Source organism: Castanea sativa, chromosome 5 (genome assembly GCF_040712315.1).
Source record: "Castanea sativa cultivar Marrone di Chiusa Pesio chromosome 5, ASM4071231v1".
Taxonomy (NCBI): Eukaryota; Viridiplantae; Streptophyta; class Magnoliopsida; order Fagales; family Fagaceae; genus Castanea; species Castanea sativa.
The window spans coordinates 45402318-45424914 of NC_134017.1; the positions used below are offsets into that span (position 1 = coordinate 45402318).

The following is a 22597-nucleotide window of genomic DNA, read 5'->3' on the forward strand; positions in this document are numbered from 1 at the left end:
AAAAAAAAAAAGAGTTGAGCGTGGACGCACGTTTTGCTATCCAAACGCCCTCCTAGAAATTGTTACGAAAGTGTCGTAACAATTTTCAAACTCAACGAGAATTGAGCAAAGTTAGGCAGATATTGAAATAGAACTGGACTCAAAACCAAGAGTTGAAGCCCAGATATTGAAAAGGCCTGGACCCAGATGAGAGTCCAACAGGTCTGCTTCAGCTTCACTTTTCTGTCTCTATCTTTTTCTTTTTTTTAATTGAAGTGGCGTGTCTGTCCTCTGTCGTGACCAAAAATACCGAAAAAAAAAAAAAAAAAGCATATAGCATTTTATAATTATTGAAGGGAAGGGATTAAAGATTTTTTGTTGGTTTTTGCTTCTTCCCGAGTTTCCAAACTCCGAAGTCGTACGTAGATTCCAAAACACAACACAAACTCAACCGGAACTTTGTTTTGTGTTGGCTTTTTGGTTTTCTATGTGAATAAACGATTAACAATAAAACCCACCCATCTAATTCAATTCTAAATCCCAAAACCACAATCGTTTTTATTAGAAGATTCAGTTCCAGAAATTTTTTTCAGGTAACCACCGCTTTTTTTCCTAATTTTTCTCTCTTTTCTTATATATTATGGGATTTTATTTTATTTTATTTATGTTAATGTTAATGTTTGGTTTTGAATTATAGGGTCATTAATTATGTGCCTGCTTGTAATAACTTGGGATTGTCCTTTTTGCTTTTGTTGTTTTATTATGTCTTTGAATTGGATGATTGAATGGATAATTAAAATCAGTTTCTCTGGCAATTGTTATGACGCTTTCAGATCCTAATCACTCCCATTTTTTCTGGGTTCTATTTAGTTTAATTTTATGTTAATAAATATTAGTATATGTATATCAGATCTCTGCGAGTTTTGAGGAATTAGTGTTATTTGGGAACCTAAGAAAGTGAGCTCAAGTGATTAAGGTGTGGGCTTTGTGTTTCTCAATGAATCCCAGGTAGTGGTCACAGTAAATACTGCTCGATTGATGTATGACTGAGTTTGTCTATGTATGTATATAATGGTAAATTTGGAAGGGCAAGCTTTGCTGTGGGTGGAGTTACTGAGAGGATGTTGCAAGGCAATTTAATTGGTTAGCTAGTAGAAAAATGCTACAAACCATGACATTTGTGGCCACCCCTGATGAAGAATATGTTGGACATCTAATGTATCTATCAAAAAAAAATTTAGTAGGGCATTGCCAATGCCCAATATTCATGCTATAGAATTTTTTATTTTTTTGATAGGCATAGAAAGTTTATGTTCACGATGTTGAACAAATTGTACTTGAGCAAATCGTTCATGCCATAGAATATTTATGTAGTCATTGACTCATTGTCAAGGGTGTAAATCATTCATATTCTTGCTCAGAGTCTTAAGTATTCTCCTGGAAGTCGAGAAAACAGGTGTTTTGAGTCTAAAAAGAAAAAAGTAGAATTGGGTTTTTCTATGTGACTTTAGAATTTGGTAATTGGTTGGCTGCCATGTTGCTATTTGGAGGTTGCATGCTCTTACTAGAGACATAAAGAACATAGGTTAACACATGGCTAAATGTTTGGTAACTGGTTGAGATAGATGTCATTAATTCTACTACTTTGGTCTATAAAGTGTTTGGATATACAAGTTGAAGTTGCTAAATGACAAGGCCATAAACAACATGGGTTAACATGGCTAAATGTTGAAAATGAATGATTTTAGAATTTAGATTGAGTTTGATGGGAAACATTTCATTTAAGTCAACCCGTCTTGTTGGGGTTAAGGCTTTTTTAAGTTAAAGTGCTCCCACCAAGATGGGGAAAGAAGAAGTTATTCAGAGTGCACAATTTTGGAAATTGAAGTTGTTAAATAAGAATGAGAGGAATTTGTACTCTTTGGAGTTCTGGCTTATACTAGTGGATGTAATTTGTTGTGTGGATTTTTTTTATTGGTAAGTTACACTCTCCCAGTGGTCTTAAGCCCACGATCTCTCCCTCCATCCCATTATCATGGTGCTAGGTGAGCTACAGCTCATTGTTTTAATTTAATATTTATAGTATGACATATTTAAGAACACATATTTTTACTAGTTTTAATGTATACTTTTTCCAGTTTTAAAAATTATGATTTGCTTCCTTATGTTATTTGCATATAATCCAGTTCTCTTGGCTTCTTTTTGGAAATAATTTCTATTTTTACCTCTGGATTGCAGATAAAGACTAAAATTTGGGTTGCTTCTATGAGCCGATTCCATTATTGTACAACGCTTCATGACTAGGTAATGAAGGGTTTCTGTGAGAGAGCTGTTGCTTCAAAATGTTCTTCTAAAAGTTTAACTGATACCTCAAATAGTAGTCCACCGCCTGTTTGTTCAGACCCAGAATCCAGTGATAGTAAGTTCACTAAGGCCTCCGTATGGTCAAATTTTGTTTCATCCGCTCTCTCTATCTTTGAAACACATAGTGAGGCGTTACCTTGTGAAAACAAGGCAGTTCTTAGTGGTTCATCGGCTTGTGAAAAGAAGGTAGCTCATGCTAAACAGAATGGGTGGACAGCAGCTGTAAGAAAAGCTGTGGCTAGTGGCTCAATGAGGAGACTTCACGAGCGCGTACTAGGGTTAAGTAGGACTGGCATCTCTAGCTCAACAAGTGACATATGGCTTTTAGGTGTGTGCTATAAAATGTCACTGGATGAGTCATCTGGAGATGCTGATACTAGCGATGGATTAGCCAGATTTGAACAAGATTTTTCATCACGAATTTTGGCAACATATCGAAAAGGTTTGGTTAATAGAATATCGTCCTTTTTTTTGATGTATCTAGAAAGAAAGCTTGTGTAAATTGGAATCACTGGAATGAAACTACTAATCTCTGTTTTTCTACAGGTTTTGATGCTATTGGAGAATCAAAGTATACCAGTGATGTAAGCTGGGGTTGCATGCTTCGCAGTAGTCAGATGCTTGTTGCTCAGGTATGGTTCTGCTTTATTTTTTCCTTATTCAGGTTAATTAGCCATGATATTGTTACTTGTTATAATAATGCCCTTTGTTAAAAAAAAATAAAAATTAAATAAATAATTTAAAAAAAAATTCTAGTTGGTCTATATGACTGGTTTTAATCTGTGCAGGCATTGGTTTTTCATCGATTAGGGAGATCCTGGAGAAAACCTCTGCAAAAGGTGAGGTGAATGGTATAGAAATGTGATATTCACAAATCAATTTTAGTTGCCTAGTATGTATCTTATTTATGGTTTCTTTTGTATCATATGCAGCCATTCAATCAAGAATATATTGAGATTCTGCACTTTTTTGGTGATTCTGAGGCATCACCTTTCTCTATCCACAATCTTCTTTTAGCTGGAAAGGCTTATAACCTTGCTGCTGGGTCATGGGTGGGCCCTTATGCCATGTGTCGCACGTGGGAAACTCTGGCCAGATGTAAAAGGGAATCAACTAACCTTGAGGACCAGCAACTTCCCATGGCTGTTTATGTTGTTTCTGGAGATGAAGATGGGGAGCGAGGTGGAGCTCCAGTTCTTTGCATCGAAGATGCCTCAAGACATTGTTTTGAGTTTTCAAGAGGTCAAGTTGATTGGACGCCCATTCTTTTATTGGTTCCTTTGGTTCTTGGACTTGAAAAGGTCAATCCCAGGTTCGTAAAGTTACAGAATTTTGTACTTATTACTCCTTATCTTCAATCTAGGTTGTCCTGGGAAGTTGTAGAATCTAATTCAGCATTGTTATCTCAAGCTGTGGTATAGTAGTAATTAGTTATGGTTGAGCTGGGATTTTATAGCCACGTGGTTCCTTATATTGCAAGCCATGAGGTTGCATTTATTAGCTCCTCAATATCTAGAAACTTTGGTTGTTACTTCTTTACTTGATTGATATTTTTGTTATTTGATATGTATTTTAGGTTACTTTAGTTGTGAGCTTTAAGATAGTGTTCCTACAAGGCTTTGCTTTTCACCATTTTTGCATACCACTGCCAAAAGGCTTGAACTGCAATTTTATATATATATATTTGATAATAAATATTGTGAATGATTATCTGTATCATTGTGTTTTTGATAAATTAATGATCAAAAGAATTTAGTGTATACATCAGATAATATACTTTTTTCCAGAAACTTAGGAAGACTTCTGCAGTTTCTTCATGAGCATAAACTGTTTCACCCTTCAGGGATGAATGCCCCTGCATTACTTAGCAATTGCTTCTGGCAGGTGGGGTCAGTTGCCTGTAGATTTTACTGTTTGAAGGGAAACCCTTTGCGTCCAAAGGGCTCTTTAGAATATTTAGGAAAAAAAATGGACAATTGGAGATCCCAAGGAACACCTAGTATCCCTTATGGCTATATATTTTTAGTTAGTTAGTTAATATTTTTTGGCATGTTATATATTTTAGCTATATTTTATGTTTACTTTAGGTATACTATATTGCATCTGACTTGCCAAGAGCCTTATTGCTCAACTGCCTGGCACATTCTAGTGGTTCCAACGAAAACATCATGGGTTCAAACCACCCCTCCTCCATTGTAACTATTGAATTATCAAAAATATATACTAACTCCTGACCACCAAACTGATTACTGTTGAGTGGGTTTTCTTACACCTGACAAAATACTCAACCGGTATTTGTAGAAGGCATGTCACCAAGGTATTTTGATAGTTGGGTTTTCTTACACCTGACCATCAAACTGATTCTTACCATCTTTAAACCCGCAGCCGATCTGCCCATGTCTTGAAACTGCTCGCGCAATGTTGGGATGAGTCAGGTTGAGTTGTGCAATGTTTTATCTACCCTACACTTGGGTTTGTATAGTACTCTCTCCTCCCCATATTTTTAACCCTATTTAGAAAGTTCGACTTTTTAAGGGAACATCATTTAATGCATTGTCTTTTACATAAAAATGGAATAGAAGACTAACAATTTGGGATAGAGGGAATACATATTTTTTTCAAGGACATCATATGCACTTTTTTTTTTTTTTTTTTTTTTTGGTTTTAGGTATAAAGTGGTTGGTTTTATGTGGAACACCTAGGTAGGGATATGCTAGGATGGGTGTTGTGGTTCATAAGCACATATTGTTAAGCTAAAGAGAAAATATAGAGTAGAAGATGGCATGCTTTGGGTGAGATAAACAGGAGTTGTGCTCTTCAGAGTTTTTTATAATGTTTGTTAGAGACATGAACACAACTTAGGATCCACACAAGACTGAACTTGGTGACATGCCTTCTACAGTTCTACCACTTGTTTTAGGGGAGAGCAGATGCCATTTGGTCCAAAGACAGTTGGGGTAACACTTAGTTCTTGAAGAATCATAAACTTGATTTGCCATATCTTCATTTCTCATGGACATGAGCAGACATTCGATGATGATCTCTTGTTTTACTAGTATTAGTGGGACCAGGAGATCTTTTCTAATCATGGCCTTTAGAAGAAGTTTATACAGAAAATTCAATGGAGACATTGACTCGACAATAAAATCAGTGCACTTTAGAATTTACTGTATCCTAACTATTTTATTTTATTTTTATAAGTAATTCTGTTTTCTACCATATATGTTACTTGCTGAATATTTCTTATATTCTTTCAGGTATATTCCATCATTGAGGGCAACTTTTATGTTTCCACAAAGCCTTGGCATCGTGGGTGGGAAGCCAGGGGCTTCAACTTACATCATTGGTGTGCAAGATGAAAAGGCTTTCTTCCTTGATCCACATGACGTTCAACCAGTATGTAGCATAACTATAATTAATTACTTTCTATAAATACTTGTATGTGTACGAAATACATATTTTAGATTGATAAGAATATATTGAAAATAACACTTCACAAATAATAATTTATGAAAAAACTTAATGAAACTAAAAATAATAAAAGTAGTGTTGATGTATTTTAAGTTGTAAGATACTACAGGAACGAGAGAGGCAGATTATTTGAAGCAACATGATGGCCTTATATTGTGGAGAATATGGTCCCAGAAAGAGCTCAATCAAGAAAAATGAGTATTATTTTAGAACTTGGGATTTACTGTATCATTGGGTTTCCATAGCCCCAACTTCTTTGTCATTTGTGCTTTTTTTTTTTTTTTTTCCAAATCATTTTTAATAGCATGGCCAATGAGCTCTAGCTCTTAACTAGCACTACCTCTCCTTGTGAGAGTAAGGTAGAGGGTGAGGTCCATGAGGTTGTGCCCTTGTGGGTTCAAGATCCACCGGATGCATGTGTAACTTACCTTGGGAAAAATATGTGTATTGGGAAAAATATGTGTATATTTCTCACCACCTCTTCTCTTCTTACGTCTAAGTGCCAGTATGACTGTCTTGATATGCAGGAAATATGTTTAATATACTGGTGATCTACTTTCTAGAATGGATATTAATTGTAATGTAGTTGTGGTTGCATTCACGACTAACTACTGATTTTTTATTTTTGTTATCAGGTAGCTAGTATTGGTAGAAACGACCTAGAGGCTGATACTTCATCTTACCACTGCAAGTAAGATTATGAGACTTTATTCACTTGAGTATTTTCTGCTCTTAGGTTTCTTCTTTATTTTGCTCTCTAATTCTCTCTCTCTCTTTCTCTCAGTATCATACGACACATATCATTAGACTCCATTGATTCATCCTTAGCATTTGGATTTTATTGTCGAGACAAAGGTTTGCTGATTGGGCCTGATTGAATTTCATGATTCTGCTGGTTATATAGTTTAGGGAAAATCTTTTATTGACTTTGGTTTTCTGTGTTTTCTTGGTTGACAGATGATTTTGATGATTTTTGTCTTCGGGCTTCCAAGCTGGCAGATGAGTCAAATGGTGCTCCATTATTTACTGTGGCTCAGAAGCATAATTTGTCAAAGCCAGTTAGTCACCCTGAAATGTCATTTGATACTGATGGAGTTCAAAAGGATGAGTCCTTTGGTCTCGAGTCCGTTGGTGATGCTGAGGGCCATTCACATGAGGATGAGTGGCAACTCCTTTGATCAAAAGATTAATTGGTACCGGGTTCTAACGTCTGAGGCCAGTATGGAGTTAGGAAAATTTGGTGCATGATTTGGCATGTGATGTGTCTTATGCCAATTCCACAGGCTTCTCATTAGCATTACAGTGACTGCCAAGTTCAATTGATGAGAAATTCTGTGCCTTATTCCTCGAGCTTGTTGGATCTGACATTTGTAGAAAGCTACAATATTTAAGTTATTACGATTCTTTTGTTGTTATTTAAATTCAAATTACTTTCAAAGTGTTAATATGATTAATTAGGTGTAGATGCTGTAATATAACGTAGGCATTCCATTTATATTTTGCAAGTGTGCCAGCTCTCTCTCTCTCTCTCTTTACTCTCCCTGTCCAAATGGTATGCCGTATACTGACCCTACCCGACACGAAATAAGATCGTCTTCATTTCAAGTCAAAAAGGTAGTTTTTGTTTCACGGTCAAGATTTTATGATTTTGAGTTTTTTGCCAATCCAAAGCCAATTCTGTCCATCCATACCAGTGGATCTAGTTTGGATGCTTTCCAATTCCCACATAATTGTAGATGGTGATTGTATTAGCGGTCAAAATTTAATGGCATCAAATGGTCCTTGAATCAGTTAGCTAATGATGCCTAACGGGTTCGACTGGACCTATATATCTTCCCCAAAGGATATTGAATTGCCATTTTTAATTAACCATCTAAGCCCATAGGCACAAATTGAGCCTCCCACCATCCAAGCAGCCCAAATTTTAGATTAAAAGCCTTGCTAGATCTAGCAACAAAATTTAATTTAGTTGGGTAAAATTTCCTAAAGAAGCTGAGGGCCATAGAAGGTGTTCGTCATTGATCAGCCTCAAGTATTGTTTAGTTTAGTTTAGTTTAGTCAAATTGGCAAGTTTCTTGAGAGAGCACGATGGAAAATTATTCAATTCTGTGGTAGCAATACTTGCCCCTCTCATATGAATGATGGATTTGATCCCAAAAAAAATTAATTAGTTGAGCCTATTACTATGTGATAGAAGGGAAATTTGCTTCTAGATTACTAAAAAAACTCATCAAGAAAAATGAAACCCGGCCCCCATTAGCTTTTGGTAGTCTTTATTCCATCTTACTAGTTTTGTTTTCTTTCTTTTCCTAGTTTTTTTTTTTTTTTAGTAACTCAATAGTCCCAATAATGGGAAAGAGGAGATTTGAATCCCCCTTCTCTTTATAAAAGAGAACAAAAAATGCCACTAAGCTGTTATTTTTCATAGTTAAACCCCATTACACCTTTGAGATGATGAAATTATAGCCAAAAGGCCCAAAACATTTCCTTTTTTTTCTCTGTCTATTCTCACTATTGTTACTTTATGCGCAAAGCAATATCTTGTTTAACAATTAACACAGCTAAGAAACATTCTTGGACTACAAGTTTCTACTTCGGCATTGCCGACCATACATTGTATGTAGACTGGGCTGGATTTGGACCCTTCCAAATCCAATCAACTGCAACAATGCAACCTTCAAGTGAACAAAATAACGCAAATAAATAAATGACAAATTTAGGTGGAGTATATTAGGTTTTCAGTTCAATTCAAATACATAATTATATTGAGTTTAATTAAGTCTTAAAAAGATTATTTTTGTTTTAATGATTAATGTAATTATGTATTTGAAGTTAATTAGAAGAAGCAGTATAATAATGCACTGCAACTGTTGCTTAAAAGAAGAGAGTGTTGTAATTTCTGGAGTCCAAAGTCAAACTCGTCATAAGCGCAATGCACCTTTGTTGCTTTAAACTTTATTGCATGGTAGTTGGAACATGCAACATCATCCATAATATATTAACGTATCTTCATTTCATGAACCTTTTTACAATGAGAGTGAGAGAGAGATAGAGAGAAGTACTTGTATGTATGGTTCAGTTTGTTTTGTATGTATGGTTCAGTTTGTTTTACCTGAAAAAAATTTCTTTCCGATCGTAGAATATTTTCGGGTGAAAACATTTTTTGAAAAAAAAATATTTTAGGTTTTTGTTGTATTCTTAAAAATGCTTCCAAAAAATTTACTTTTTACTTAGCTACCAAACAGAGATATAATAAACAAATTCCTACTCAAAAACATCTAAAATAATGAAGAAATTTTTTTTTAAATAAAAAAACAAAAAAAAAGTAGAGAGAGAGAGAGAGAGACGATAAATTGGTTGGGGCAAGATCAGCAGTAGCAAGGCTATTAGTGGATATTGACAGCAGCAAGGTGGTTGGGTTGATATCGACGACCATAGGGTGGTTGCGGCCAGATCAACCAAGAGCAATGGGGGAATTAAGGGGAGGTGGAGGTTGAGGTTGATGAGTTTTGGGTGAGGTGTAAAATGTTTTGCATGAAAATAGAGGCATAAATCATTTTATGTCAAAAATATTTTCAAATTGATCAACAATTTTAGTTGAACCAAATACTTGAAATTGAGGAAATATTTTATTTTACTTATTTATTTATATAAAAATTTAATAAAATAATAATTTTTTTAGGTATAATTGTTCTATGCAAAGACAATTATACCAAACTAGCATTGGTTTGTTTCGACTAACATAATTTTATAGGTTTAATAATAAAAATAAATAAATTGTGTTGGAAATGGGCGTGATGTGGTAAAAATAAACTCACCCAAATCCCAAATAGAGTTTGTTGGAAATAGGTGTGATGTGGTAAAAATAGCTAACAAAAGTTAACCACCTCCATTAATCAAGGAAAATGCTAGAGCAACAAACCAAAAGAAGAAACACCTCCAAAACAAAGTCGTGGACCTGTGTTTTCTACATGTGGGACTTCCGCGTGAGGGATCATGCAATAGAAACCTGCGCTGCAATCATCTAAAAAAAAAAGACTCAAGTTAGGGTGAACTATAAAAGCAAAAGTGAGAAAGGAAATTAGAACCAGAGCATCCAATTTTACGACAACATCAAAAACCTCATTTAAGGGAAGTCCACCCCTACAATTATTGCCACTCCATGTATTGCGTGTATCCATATATCCACAGTACAAAATGGTCTTGGATTAATTCAATGCCACCCGTTTGCCTTAGGTTCCATAAGGAGGAATCCATATGTATTCAGCTAAGCTTAACTCATCCTTATCTTGGGGCCTAGGCCACTTGACCAAGGCCAATTCCAACACACGGGTTTAGGGACATCCCCGAGATTGAGTAGAATTCAAATGAGACCCAAAAGGTTGAAACTCTAGGCAGAAAGATCACTTTGCTCCTTTCAATCATAGAGGCCAAAGTCCAGAAGGAAATAAAAACGTTCCTAGCTAGGTAATTGATATTTATGGAATGTCGCTACTAACTTGCAATTGCCATGTCTTATAAGAGCTAAGTTGAAGAGGAGTTTAAGCAAAGCATGTCCAATTAATTTATTCTACTAGGATTTAGAAGCCCGACAATCCAAAGTATACAATAGAGATACTCCAAGCCCTTAAGTTATTAGTTTTAATAAAAACTTCCGCAAACTTTTCAATTTTCCAAAATGTTGGACCAATCACTCGTCTAATGCCATGAAAAATAAAAGCCATCCATATAATTGCACCCTATAATTAATGATACCAATGTCAAAGCTGCTCTAAGTTTTTTCATTTGCTGGAATTTTTCTTTTGTTCTTTGGAATATTAATTTCATTTTTCACAATTTAGCCGGTTATATAGGCTACTTTTTTTAATTGGGATGGACCCATTTTTCATCTCTTCTTTGTTAGGCTTTGTGGAGCCTAGTTGTGTTTGATTTGAATGACAACCCGACCCGAAATGATGTTAGAGCATCTGTAGCAAATGTTGCAAAAAAAATGCCATTTTGCAGCACCAAAACCCTACTTTATTATTTTACCACATTATTTTACAACATCTCATTTATCAGATGTTTTATTCTTCAACTCTATACATTAAAACAATATTTACACCACATTAAAATAATATATTAAATCCCTCCCCCATCTTCATCATCAACAACACCAACAACAGCAACTACAACAACAACCAAACATTGTTGCAGCCGCAATCACCAGAAAAAAAAATAAAAAAAAATAAAAAATACAACCACCAAAATCACAACCGATTCACCATAACCCACAGCCACAATCACAACCAATTCGCCATCACACAGCCACAAAAAAAAAACACAGCCACAATCACAACCGATTTGCCATAACCCATAGCCACAATCACAACCAATTCGCCATCACACAGCCACAATCGCAACCGATTCGCCATCACCGATTCGCCACCACCAATTCGCCATCACCGATTCACCATAACCCACAACCCATGAAACTCAACCCACCCACCACCATAACCCACAACCCGAACCTACCCACCACCGATCTGCCCATCAATGAAACCTTCAAAGATAGAACAGCGAATCGGCGACTCTAAGAACAACGAACAGTAAATCGGCGACTCTGAGAACAACGAACAGCGAATCGGCGACTCAAGATAGAACAGAGAAGAGAGACCCACAACCCAGAGACCCACGCCGATCACAATCCGAAGTCACAAACCCACAACCCAGAGACCTACGCCCACGCCGACCACAATCAGAAATCACAAACCCACAACCAGACCCACGCCGATAGGCAACTCTGAGATGGAACAGAGAGGAGAGAGCGAACAAAAGGGGAAAAAAACTGGTGAAGGAGATTTTATAGATCAGTGATAGTAGAGAGAAAATTGGTGGTGGCTCATATTCATGAATGGGAAGAGAATAGAGCAAAAGGGAAGAGGAAAGAAGAAAGAGTATGGGAGAGTGGAGATGGAGGCGGTGAATACTGAATAGCTGAAGGAGAAGATGAAAGAGATATGAGAGAGAAAGAGGAATAAAAAATTAATAAATCCATATGCCACAGCTTACCGTACCGTGGCAAATTTGTGACTCTACTGTAGCATGTTGCAAAAAATATGGCATTTAAAACATCTGATAAATGGGGTCAAATGGTGTTTGGTGTGGGATATGTGCCAAATATTTAGCATTTGGCACATATCTCACCTCTGTTGTGAGTGCTCTTATGTGATTTTTAATGGGTCCATGGACAAGCCTCCTAGGGGCTAGGGGCAACGCCCCTGAGAAAAAAAATTTAACCCATTTTGTAGCCCATTGTGAATCTTATACGCAAAATATAGAAACCGTTGTTTTGGTGATTAGGGAATCTGGATGTAGTTTTTGAGAGAGAAAAAAACGATACTGCCGCACGTTGCATTTTTTCCCTGATAATGGTGAAATCTCTGCAACTCCATAGACGTAGACAAATTGCCAAATCACGTAAATACTGTCTTGTGCATGTGATTATTATTATTATTATTATTACGTGTGTTTTCTCTGCTTCTTTTTCATGTTAATTCCCTACATTCTCTTCCTCTTAGGGTTTTTTTTGCTAAACGAGTAAGATGAGTTGGGTCCTTTTTTCTCTCTTTCATATAATTATTCTTATTCATCCAAAAACATAAAAATAAAACTATAATTTTGGAGAAGGTTGGTCCATCACATCAATCATCTATTCCGAGAGAGAAAAAAAGAGTTTAGGGGGAAAAAGAGAAGGAAAAGAAAATCAAGTTAGCATATAATTTTATGAAATATGAACATGAGAATTTCCACTTTCTTATCAGAAAAAAAATTCCATTTTCTTTCTCCCACCAATTATGAGTTCCATCTAAGCCCGTGACGAGTTTCGTCCAAACATTGCTCACGGGAAGAGTAGGACTTACACAGTCATATGTCCCTGCGATTCGTTGGGGTCAAATTGTTCATGTAGCTTGAAACCACCGACCCCACAATCACTGATTGTGTGCAGTATATATGGTATTATTCACTCCTCTATTTCTCTGTCTCTCTTACACACACACCTGAGGCCTGAGGTCAAGGACATTTAGATTGATTCAATCATAAATAAAAATAGGAACCCAGCTCATTTTTCACTGGCTTCATCATACTTTTTGTTCGTGCATGGAGCCAATTTTGAGAAATTATTATATCATTTTGGTATAACAAGTCTCTGCCTATATTTGCTGAACCCCTCAAGATAAATCTGTGCCTATATATCACCCTCCCGCATATCCATGGAATCACTTTTTTATTGTATCCACAATGCCCTCAGTGTTTGTATCCTCACTAGCTAGGAAAACCTGCACATCCTGGTCTATGCATTGAATTGGCCAAATCTATGCTCTTGAAGTGGAAGATCGGGATCTTCTATTTCATTTATAAATAATAATCAAGAAGGTTTATTTCATAGTGAACATATTTTATCTTTTAAAAGATAAAATTTGATAGCACAGATAATGTCACAAAATTTTAAAATTTTGAAATAATATACTACTAAAAAAACACTTATATTTGTAATTTTTAAACTTTGTTATAAATTTGATCAATTTGAAATAAACAAGATATTGATACTCTTTGGTATATGCATCGACTAGCAACAACACACCCCAAAAGGACTTTAGCTTAGATCTGTACCTCTCTAAAATCCGTTGCAATGGAGACAAATGGTCAAAAATGAATACTTATCATTATTACTTGACTCAATCTTTGCTCGATTCCAAATATATATATACACTCTTTCACTCTTCTCTCATAGGCCTTCACAGCCTACTGCATCACAATTATGAAAAGGGAGTGAAAACTTTTGTGAACATTTTCAATTCCTCTTGCATATTTAATACAGTGGACCTTAATACTGACACCAAAAATTTCGCATTATAACTTAATCTGTCTCATATTCTCTCACTTGGAGGCCACCACAGCTGCACAGCACATACATGTCTTATGGACAACGAAAAAAATTGATTTTTTTCACATCTTATTAGTTACATAATATTTGAGATAGTGCTCAACTAACTAAACCCATCACAGCACAAAAACTAAAATGATGGGGAAAAAAATCAGTGTAACTCTCAGTATAAACTTTTCTCATATATTAGATATAAAAAGAAGTCTAATTTCATAATTTGTTGATTTATATAATTGTGAGTGATAAATATTTTTTGCCTACTATTGGACTCATAGGATGCAACATTTTTCATCAACTACTCATATTTACATAAATTAACAAATTTGAAATCCCGTTTGTTATGTTTAAATACATGTTTTTAATTTTTAAACAACATTACATACTTTTTCACACATTTTTTTCTCACATATATTTCTAAACACTACAAACAACCTTAGAGCATCTACAGCAATGGAGCTAAAAATTTAGTTTTTTAACTCCACAAAAAGTATATCCACTACAATAAAATAATATATTCACTACAATAAAATAATATATCCACACAAACATCACATATTTTCTTAGAGTTTCTTCGTATCCAAACATAGCAACCCATACCCAACACAGTACAAACATCCACCACCACCACCACCAGCCCACAGTAGAAAAAAAAAATCTCAAATCCTCAATCTTTTTCCTCAATCCAAACCAAACAAAATCACCAACCGGAGACAAACCCAGCACAAATCGGAGACAAACCCAGCCCATGCTATCAACATCCTCGCCAATGCTTTGGTTTCTGATTACGCTACATCTCTCTCTCAGCTTTGATCTCATCGCTCTACCCGTGGGTCTGAGGCGAATGACGGATCGGCGGCGTGGGTCTGAGCTGATCGGGCGGCTTGGGACAGCTGGTGGATCGATGACGTTGAGCTTCAGTGGCGGCGACGTTGACGATAAATCAGTCCGACGGCGGTAAATAGAGTGAGCTTAAGAGACCGAAGTTAAGAGAGTGAGCTTGAGAGAGATGAGCTTCAGATGATGAGATGAGAGTGAATGAGAGAGAGAGGCACGGTATTATTTTAATCTCCAACTATAATTATAAAAAATAAAAAAAAAATTAGCTCTCGACTATAGTGCACATGTATCTAAACATGTGCAGATATATGTACACTGTAACTGAGAGCTAAAAAAAATAACTATACCTCTATTTTATATTTTGATAGAATTAAAATAGTTATTTTAACTCCACTGTTACTATTTTAACTTCACTGTTATAAGTGCTATTACATAACTATTTTAACTTTACTGTTACAGGTGCTGTTACGTAACTGTGTTACCAATCAGCCCTCGGTTTTTTGAATGGTCGTGTCGTAGCTGTGAAAAGTACTTGCCCTCACAGATTTTTTTTCCCCTACACGATATGGCCTCCACTTTTTAATTGCGTGTCTATGCCCTACAAAACTTAGGTCCCTGTGAAGGTGGACTCCAAATCTTAGTGTGGACAACGGTTGCTGGATTCGAGAGAAAAAGTAGACTAACATTTACCTTTTGTAATTTCTTTTGTCCAGTAGCTGTTTTTTTTTTTTCTTTTTTCGAGGGGGGTTTACAAATTTACACTATTAGCTGTTTTTCAGGTATTTCTATTGGCTACATACCAACTTCCTGGCATATAATTTGAGTTGTGAGTCCATCAATCAATGTCCACAATATAAGTAAAAGACACTGACGACTGTGAATTTCAGGAACTAAAATGGCCCTACTTTGCAGCCCTTTTAGGTAGAGAAAACCGTGACCGATAATTGAGAAAGCATTTAGCCTCTAAAATTTCAAGTTTATTATACATAACACATCATTTTACTGTATCAAAAAAAAATTCACTTTACAATATCTTTTACATTAAAACATAATTTTTTAAACTTTATTTAAATATTCTTTTTTTATTTTTTTATTTTTCTTCTCTCTCAGTCTCTCTCTCCTCTATCTCTCTCTTTCTTAAGCCAGCACCACCGGCTACTACATCCACGCACCCATACCACAACCACCATATCCACCCACCATTGCCGCCACCAACCACCAACCAGATCCATTGCAACAACAAACAACAGCAAAAAAAAAAAAAACATCTGCATCCACCTACCACATCCACATCCACCCATACCACAATCACCACATCCACCTACCATTATCGCCACCAGCCAAATCCACCGCACTCACAAGCAACAGTAGAGAGAGAGAGAGAGAGAGAGAGAGAGAGAGAGAGAGAGAGAAAAAAAAAAAAAAAAAAACAACCTACACACCCACCCACCACATCCACATCTACCCATACCACATCCACCTACTATCGCCGCCACTAGCCACCAACCAAATCCACCCGCATGACCGAGGACCACAACTAGGAACTGCGACCCACGGCCATCGTCAAACCATAGGAGAGAGAAGAGAGAAGTGAGAGAGGAAAGAGAAGACAGTGAGAAAACAGAGACGTTGGTTGAATAAAGAACAATTTTTTTTTTTTTTTACAATCTAGCTACAGTGAGCTTTTATCAATAACAGCTCACTGTAGCTCAATGCTAAAATTTTTAGCATTTAGCATCTTTGATGTAGGTGTGTTTTTATGATTTGAAGTGTTAAAAATACTAAAAATAACATTAAGCATTTTTAACACATTTTATGAGAATGCTCTAAAAGTATTTGCATATGCAAAACAAAGAAAAACAAAACAACAAAAAAAAAACAAAAAAAAAAAGGTAATTTTACACATTTTAGATGCAAAATCAATCACATCTGTCAAGTTAAAAATGTGTAAATTTGTAAAATTACTATAATAACCGTCTAAATTTATATTAATACTATTTATCTTACATTTAGTTTTTTTTTTTTTTACATATATGAGAACGAAGAAAGAAAGTGGATGGTAGCTATTATGTATAAAGAGATATCAACAATTAAAAAAATTAAGAGAAATTGATATATTAATGAAATGTAATGTAAAATAGATAATTTGATGTAAGATGTTTTAAAAAATAAGTTTGTAAAATAAAAAAAGTAGATTTTTATGTTAAAATATACAATTTTTACACGAGCAAATGTGAATGCTCTAACATTAGAGATACATTTTCACCAATTATTTGAGGTGTTTGTTACACTGTGATTAGTTTAAGAATCAGTCAATAGAGGTTTACACTTACACAATACAAGTCTTTAGCAACAAAATCCAACAAAGTAATTAAATTAGTTCAGCAGGAGAATTGTGATGAACAACAGTTACAACAGAATCAACTTCCTATAGTGTCTTTCGCACCTATAACCAAAGCATCTGTTGCACGATTAGCTTCAAGGTAAGAATTTTTCATATCAAAGTGATGGAGCTGCATCATGAAGTAGCTACTGTCATTAACCAAAAGATTGAAGAAGTTGTTAACAGAAGTAGAATTTTTTAGTATGGAAATAACTACTTCTATATCAAGATTAATACTTTTCCTTTCAGATTCAATACTTAATCATTTACAGCACTTAATTCCATGTAACATCTTTCGAAACATATTATTAATTTAAATATTCAACTTTCCAGTACATGATTTATTAAAGAAAAATTATGAAATGAAGAAAAGTTTTCTTAGCTAATGTTTTGGATAAACTTAAACTTCAACTTATTATGACGTCAATTCATGTAAAACTTCTGAAATTTTGAAAAAAAAAATTATTTCATATAATTGTAATTTCATTCAATTTATATATTAAGTAAAATAAGTAAATGAAAATAAGCTATATATCACCCAAATGACCCTTTAGAAACTCTTTTTTTCTCTCTCTTATCTTCTCTCTTTGAATAGCTTTTTTTTTATGAAAATTGGGTAGCCTTTTTCTCTTCCATATTTTCGACCATCAAAGGTTGTGCAAAATAAAAAAAAGCCTAGAGGCTCAAAGGCTCGGGTTAGTCAAGCGAACTGATACATTAAATCCTTCTTCTAGTAGTAGAAGGATCAAACACAAATAGAGTGAGCTCATTCACTTTAATCTAGGATCTATGATGTGGTAGTAGAGAAGCGTGTAAGCTTGGAGCATGCCATTTCTTCGCGCACACTTCTTTAGATTTCAGGAATGGTTACTACGAGGAGTCTCTAATATGGTTTCTTAGTCAAGCCTGATGGTTTTATGCTTTCTTGAAGAAAGGAAAATATGACGAGTCTATGACCCATAAAAAATCTAAATGATTAATTCAATTAAATTAATATTTTGTAATAAAATTCATTGTTCTAAAACAAAGAAAAATGAAATTTTTAAAAGGATTAAGTGGAATTTGTTCTATATATAATGATGTTTGCTCCATAACAATTGCTCTTTACCATCATGCTATTATGCTAATTAGTATTATATTTTATTTATAAAAAAAATAATAAATAAATAAATACTGGATTTGATCTCAAGTTCCTTATTCAACTATAAGAAATATTACCAATGCAACTAATTGGAACCTACGAATTAGGAAAATTGATTATGTGTAATGGTGTCATTTGTTCTTCACCCAGTTTCAAGAGAAAATGCTAAAATTACTACCAATTTTACTACAAATAAATTGCAAATTGATATAACAAAAAATACAATTGATAGACTTTAACAACATAACAAATAAATGTCTTAATTACTTTTTTGTTACTAGTGACACATGAGTTTGTATGACTTATGTTATAAAATATGTAGCATCCCTGATTACATCACCAATTTAAAATAAATAAGACATATATATATATATATATATATATATATATATATATATATATATATATATAATAGGTTATTAGTAAAAGAGTGATGTAGGATACCATTAATTTATTATATATGTGGTTAGGAAATTTAATGTTGGCTAATTCCTTGACAAAAAGCTTGGTAATTTTGGGTTATTTGCTTTGTAATTTTTATAGGTATAAAATGAATTGAAGACTGAAGTTGTTGTACATTGTGCAAGATTGAAGACATTGCTCAAGCTAAATCCAAAGCTCAGTCAAGAGAAAATGAAGTTTAAGCAAAAAAATTTGATAGAAACTCAGTCAACATTTGGTTGAGCTAATCCTACTATGGAAGGTTGTGGATTTTTCCATCTAGGGTTGATCCTATAGCCACCTCAACCCCAAACCCTACATGTATTAAAGTCTTGAGGTGTCAAACACCATCTTATCATGTACCCTAACTCCAAACACAATTTCTGGTGTGTAAGCTATTACAAGGAGCTCAAGTTGGTTCCTAAAAATAAAATAAGGGGCAACTCTCAACCCTCTGCCTTTTAGGCCCATTCCGCTGAGACATACTCCCAAGAGCAACACATTTCACGTAGTGAGTTCCCACTGTTACTTTTTGAATGATCATCTTATATTCATGTCTATAGAAGAATTTTATGATTTCTAAATCTGAACATTTTTACATACGTTTATGTTATGTTTATGTTTATTTTATGTAATCCACACATATATAATGTTTAATTCTAGACTAAACTATATATCCTATTTTAAAATGCAGCAACATTTTTTTTAAATAATTAATTTTTTTTGTTATAAGAAGTATTGAGTAGAAAGAAGAAATAAATAAATGATCTGAGGACCCCTATCTCAATAGATCTGTAAGTGTCTCAATATGACCATGGTTTTTCGATGAAACTTTTCCACTTTGCTCTACTAAAAAAGACACTATTATTTGCAATCCAACCATTACATAGTTGATAGCATGGTCACAATGTCCTTGACACATTTCTATTATTGTTTTATTCATTTTTGTCAAAATGTTTGACTTTTCAAATATTGAGAGACAATACCTAACTCAATATTAGCATGAAGGTTAAACCTGTTTTTATAATTTGGCTCATAAACAAACTGTGGGGTAGTTTGGTAATTAGAAGATCCCATATTTACTCCACTGTCTGACTATAAGAGTTCTTCAATAACTATGGAATCTCACTCAACAATAGTAATTAATCTCTACCACATAATTGCTCATTGCTCATTATGATACAATAAGCTAGCAAGTTCTTTAATTTTGATGTGTGGAACTCTTTGAAACAAGGAGTGAAAAAAAAAAAAAGTGTGACAAATCTTAAACCAAAACTGACCAAAGCCCTAGAAAATGTTATTACTCAAGCAATGACTGTAGATTTTGTGGCCAAAGACCCAAGAAGATGAATATATCACATTTCGAACTTCGAAAGTATTATTTGGTATGACACACACATATACACAAACAAATGTATGTAAATAGATATGTGTATATTTACATATGTATTTATCTATAATGTTTATGTTTGATAGTACATCCCATGTTGGAATTCACATATTCATGTCAAACTTCTTGTCCACACTCCACATGTTAATGATCCCAGTTGTTACTTATTATAATGGCAAGAGCATCCAATTACTAATATTAAAAACAAAGGTTGAATTCATAACAAGCTTATTTGTTGCTATAGCCATGATACTAAAGCTTCAGGCATGAAATGATTATGTGCAAATGAACGGCAAGGCAATTCTCCTTTGGCAAAACAGAAATATGCAATATGTTTTTGCATTTTCTATTTTGTAGGAAGAAATTTGCACTGGCAGGCAAACTCAAACGAAGATTTTCACTATGGCAGGAAAACATGCCTAGTAAGCAAATTTCTAATGATGAACATTAACAACATAAATTATATACGTGTATTTAAACACTATCACCTCACATGTTCACTTTCTATCATATTCATTACATAGTTTAGTTGGTTTTTTTAGTCATTTAAATTATTAAAAATTTAACTAAGTAATGGAAAGTATTTCATTCACTATTGAAATACTATGATGTAGAACACTATGTTATTTAAATATAATAAAAGTTATGTCCTATTGAAAGTGTTATATATAATTAATTATAATCATCAATAGAATAACTCCTACTGAACATTGTAAGAAAGTAAGATCTCACGCACCCCAGAGCACATGAAAAGCACGTGAGGATGTATTAACAAAGAAGCCTTGACCAGTTTGGAGCTGCAGAAGGAAGAAACTATTAAGGCACTTGATTCTCAAATTTCTGCTCTCAACTAGGAAATTGTCAAGAAGGTCCTTCCTGGTTTCGGGATTGTATTTGTATTGACACCATCTGTAATGAACAATGTTGTTCATTATGTAAACTCTCTAGCTTTGTGTACTTAATTCATCCATTTTTTCTTTTTCTTTTTCCTAATTGTGCCTATGAGATTTTACATACGTTTATGTTTTGTTTATGTTTATTTTATTTATTCCACATATATATAATGTTTAAGTCTAGAGATAATCGTATTTAAAAATGTTAGTAATATTTTTTGAAATGAGTTAAATTATATGTATGTATATATATTTTTGTTATAAGAAATATGGATGATAAAGAAAAAACATTAAATAATCAAAGAGGGCCCTTATCTTAGTAGCTTTGCAAGTGTCTCAATATGACCATAATTTCTCCATGAAACTTTCCTACTTTGCTCTACCACAAAAGACACTATTATATGTAATCAAACAATTACATAGTTGAGAGCGTGGTTGTGATGTCCTTGCACGTCTTTATTATTGTTGTATTCATTTTTGTAAAAATGTTTGAATTTTCAAACATTGAGAGACAATACCTAACTCAACATTAGCAAGAAGATTAAACGTGTTTTTATAAATTAGCTTATAATTAGACCGTGGAGTAATTCTTGGATCAAATCCTAATAATACACTATTGTCTAGTTATAAGAGCTCCTCAATTGTGGAACATCACCTAACACTAGTAATTAATCCCTCAAATATAATTGCTCATTGTTCATTATGATACAATAAACTAGCAAGAGTTCCTCAATTTTGGGGACTAGAACTCTCTAAAATCAAGAGTGGGAAAAAGAAGTGTAACAACTCTTAAACCAAAATTGACTAAAGCCCTACAAGATGTCCTTATCCAAGTGATGGTTGTAGATGTTATGGCAAAAGAACCCAAGAAGATGAATATATCACATTATGAAGCTCGAAAGTATTATTTGGTTCTCTCTCTCTCACACACATTTTTATGTAAATAGGTATTTATGTATGTACATATGCATTTATCAATAATGTTTATGTTTATGGTTTTTACACATATAAGCAATGTTATGTCAATGTTTTTCAAGCCCATTGCATGTGAAATAATTTTTCATATTAAAAAAATTCATGAATTAACTTATTTTCATTTCTCAATATTTAGTTTTTTTTTTTAATTTTCTTGCAATGAAAAAACACATTTGGCCAGACAGGCATTTCCCAAAAATTAAAAAAAAAATTCTAATAACATTTAAAATATTAAATTAAATTAAATTTAAAAAATAAAGAAAAAGGTATTTGCCCTCAAAAGGTGAGAGTTCACCTCCCAAAAGAGAAATTTAACAACTAGCCTAATAATCTCATGAAAGTTGATTAAATGGGCTTCTTAAAAATAGAAACTAAGAAAGCTAGAGTTTTTAATGTAAAAAATTGGTCCATTTTTAAGCAAAGGGTGGGAGAAGAGTAATTCTAAAATAATGTTTCTTCATTTGAATTAATTTTTCTCTATTTTTGACTAGTGAGTTGTGGTTGTTGATTCCAATTAGTGAGTTTTTAATAAAAACAAATTTTCTCTAGCACCTCATAATTTTGAATCATTCGTAGCTTTGAAGATTTAAATGTGTTAGGGTCATATTTTTTATGTATTAGCTTATTCTTTGACAATATGCACTTTACTTGTAATTGGGTAAATCTAAGTTGGGTTTAATATATCAGCAAGTACGTGAAATTTACTTTACAAGTGGTATCATTAAAGACATGAAGATTAAATCAAGAAACAAGTAAAGAAAAGTTGGAATAGCGAATCTTGACACTAGTCTTGACA

General features: G+C 33.9%; 1 protein-coding gene across 3 annotated transcripts; it reads left to right on the forward strand.

Moving 5' to 3' along the window:
- Nucleotides 1–251: 251 nt before the first annotated feature.
- Nucleotides 252–7309, forward strand: LOC142636328 (cysteine protease ATG4-like). 3 transcript variants are annotated; one of them, XM_075810514.1, is made up of 9 exons: nucleotides 252–572; nucleotides 2218–2785; nucleotides 2890–2975; nucleotides 3132–3182; nucleotides 3276–3655; nucleotides 5601–5739; nucleotides 6450–6505; nucleotides 6599–6669; nucleotides 6772–7309. In XM_075810514.1, exons 2-9 carry the CDS (start codon nucleotides 2287–2289, stop codon nucleotides 6990–6992), a joined length of 1503 nt encoding a protein of 500 aa, XP_075666629.1. In that variant the 5' UTR covers nucleotides 252–572; nucleotides 2218–2286; the 3' UTR covers nucleotides 6993–7309. The 3 variants fall into 3 exon arrangements, with proteins under 3 accessions (XP_075666629.1, XP_075666630.1, XP_075666631.1); XM_075810515.1 differs by lacking the exon at nucleotides 252–572 and adding an exon at nucleotides 886–987; XM_075810516.1 differs by lacking the exon at nucleotides 252–572 and adding an exon at nucleotides 1904–2024.
- The last annotated feature ends 15288 nt before the right edge of the window (nucleotides 7310–22597 follow it).

Bases quoted from the DNA above. Each gene is read 5' to 3' on its own strand.
- LOC142636328 (XM_075810514.1), top strand. From the start codon at position 2,287: ATGAAGGGTTTCTGTGAGAGAGCTGTTGCTTCAAAATGTTCTTCTAAA. The intron at 2,786-2,889 runs GTTTGGTTAATA...GTTTTTCTACAG, and splicing joins TTTGGCAACATATCGAAAAG to GTTTTGATGCTATTGGAGAA. The intron at 3,183-3,275 runs GTGAGGTGAATG...TATCATATGCAG, and splicing joins GGAGAAAACCTCTGCAAAAG to CCATTCAATCAAGAATATAT.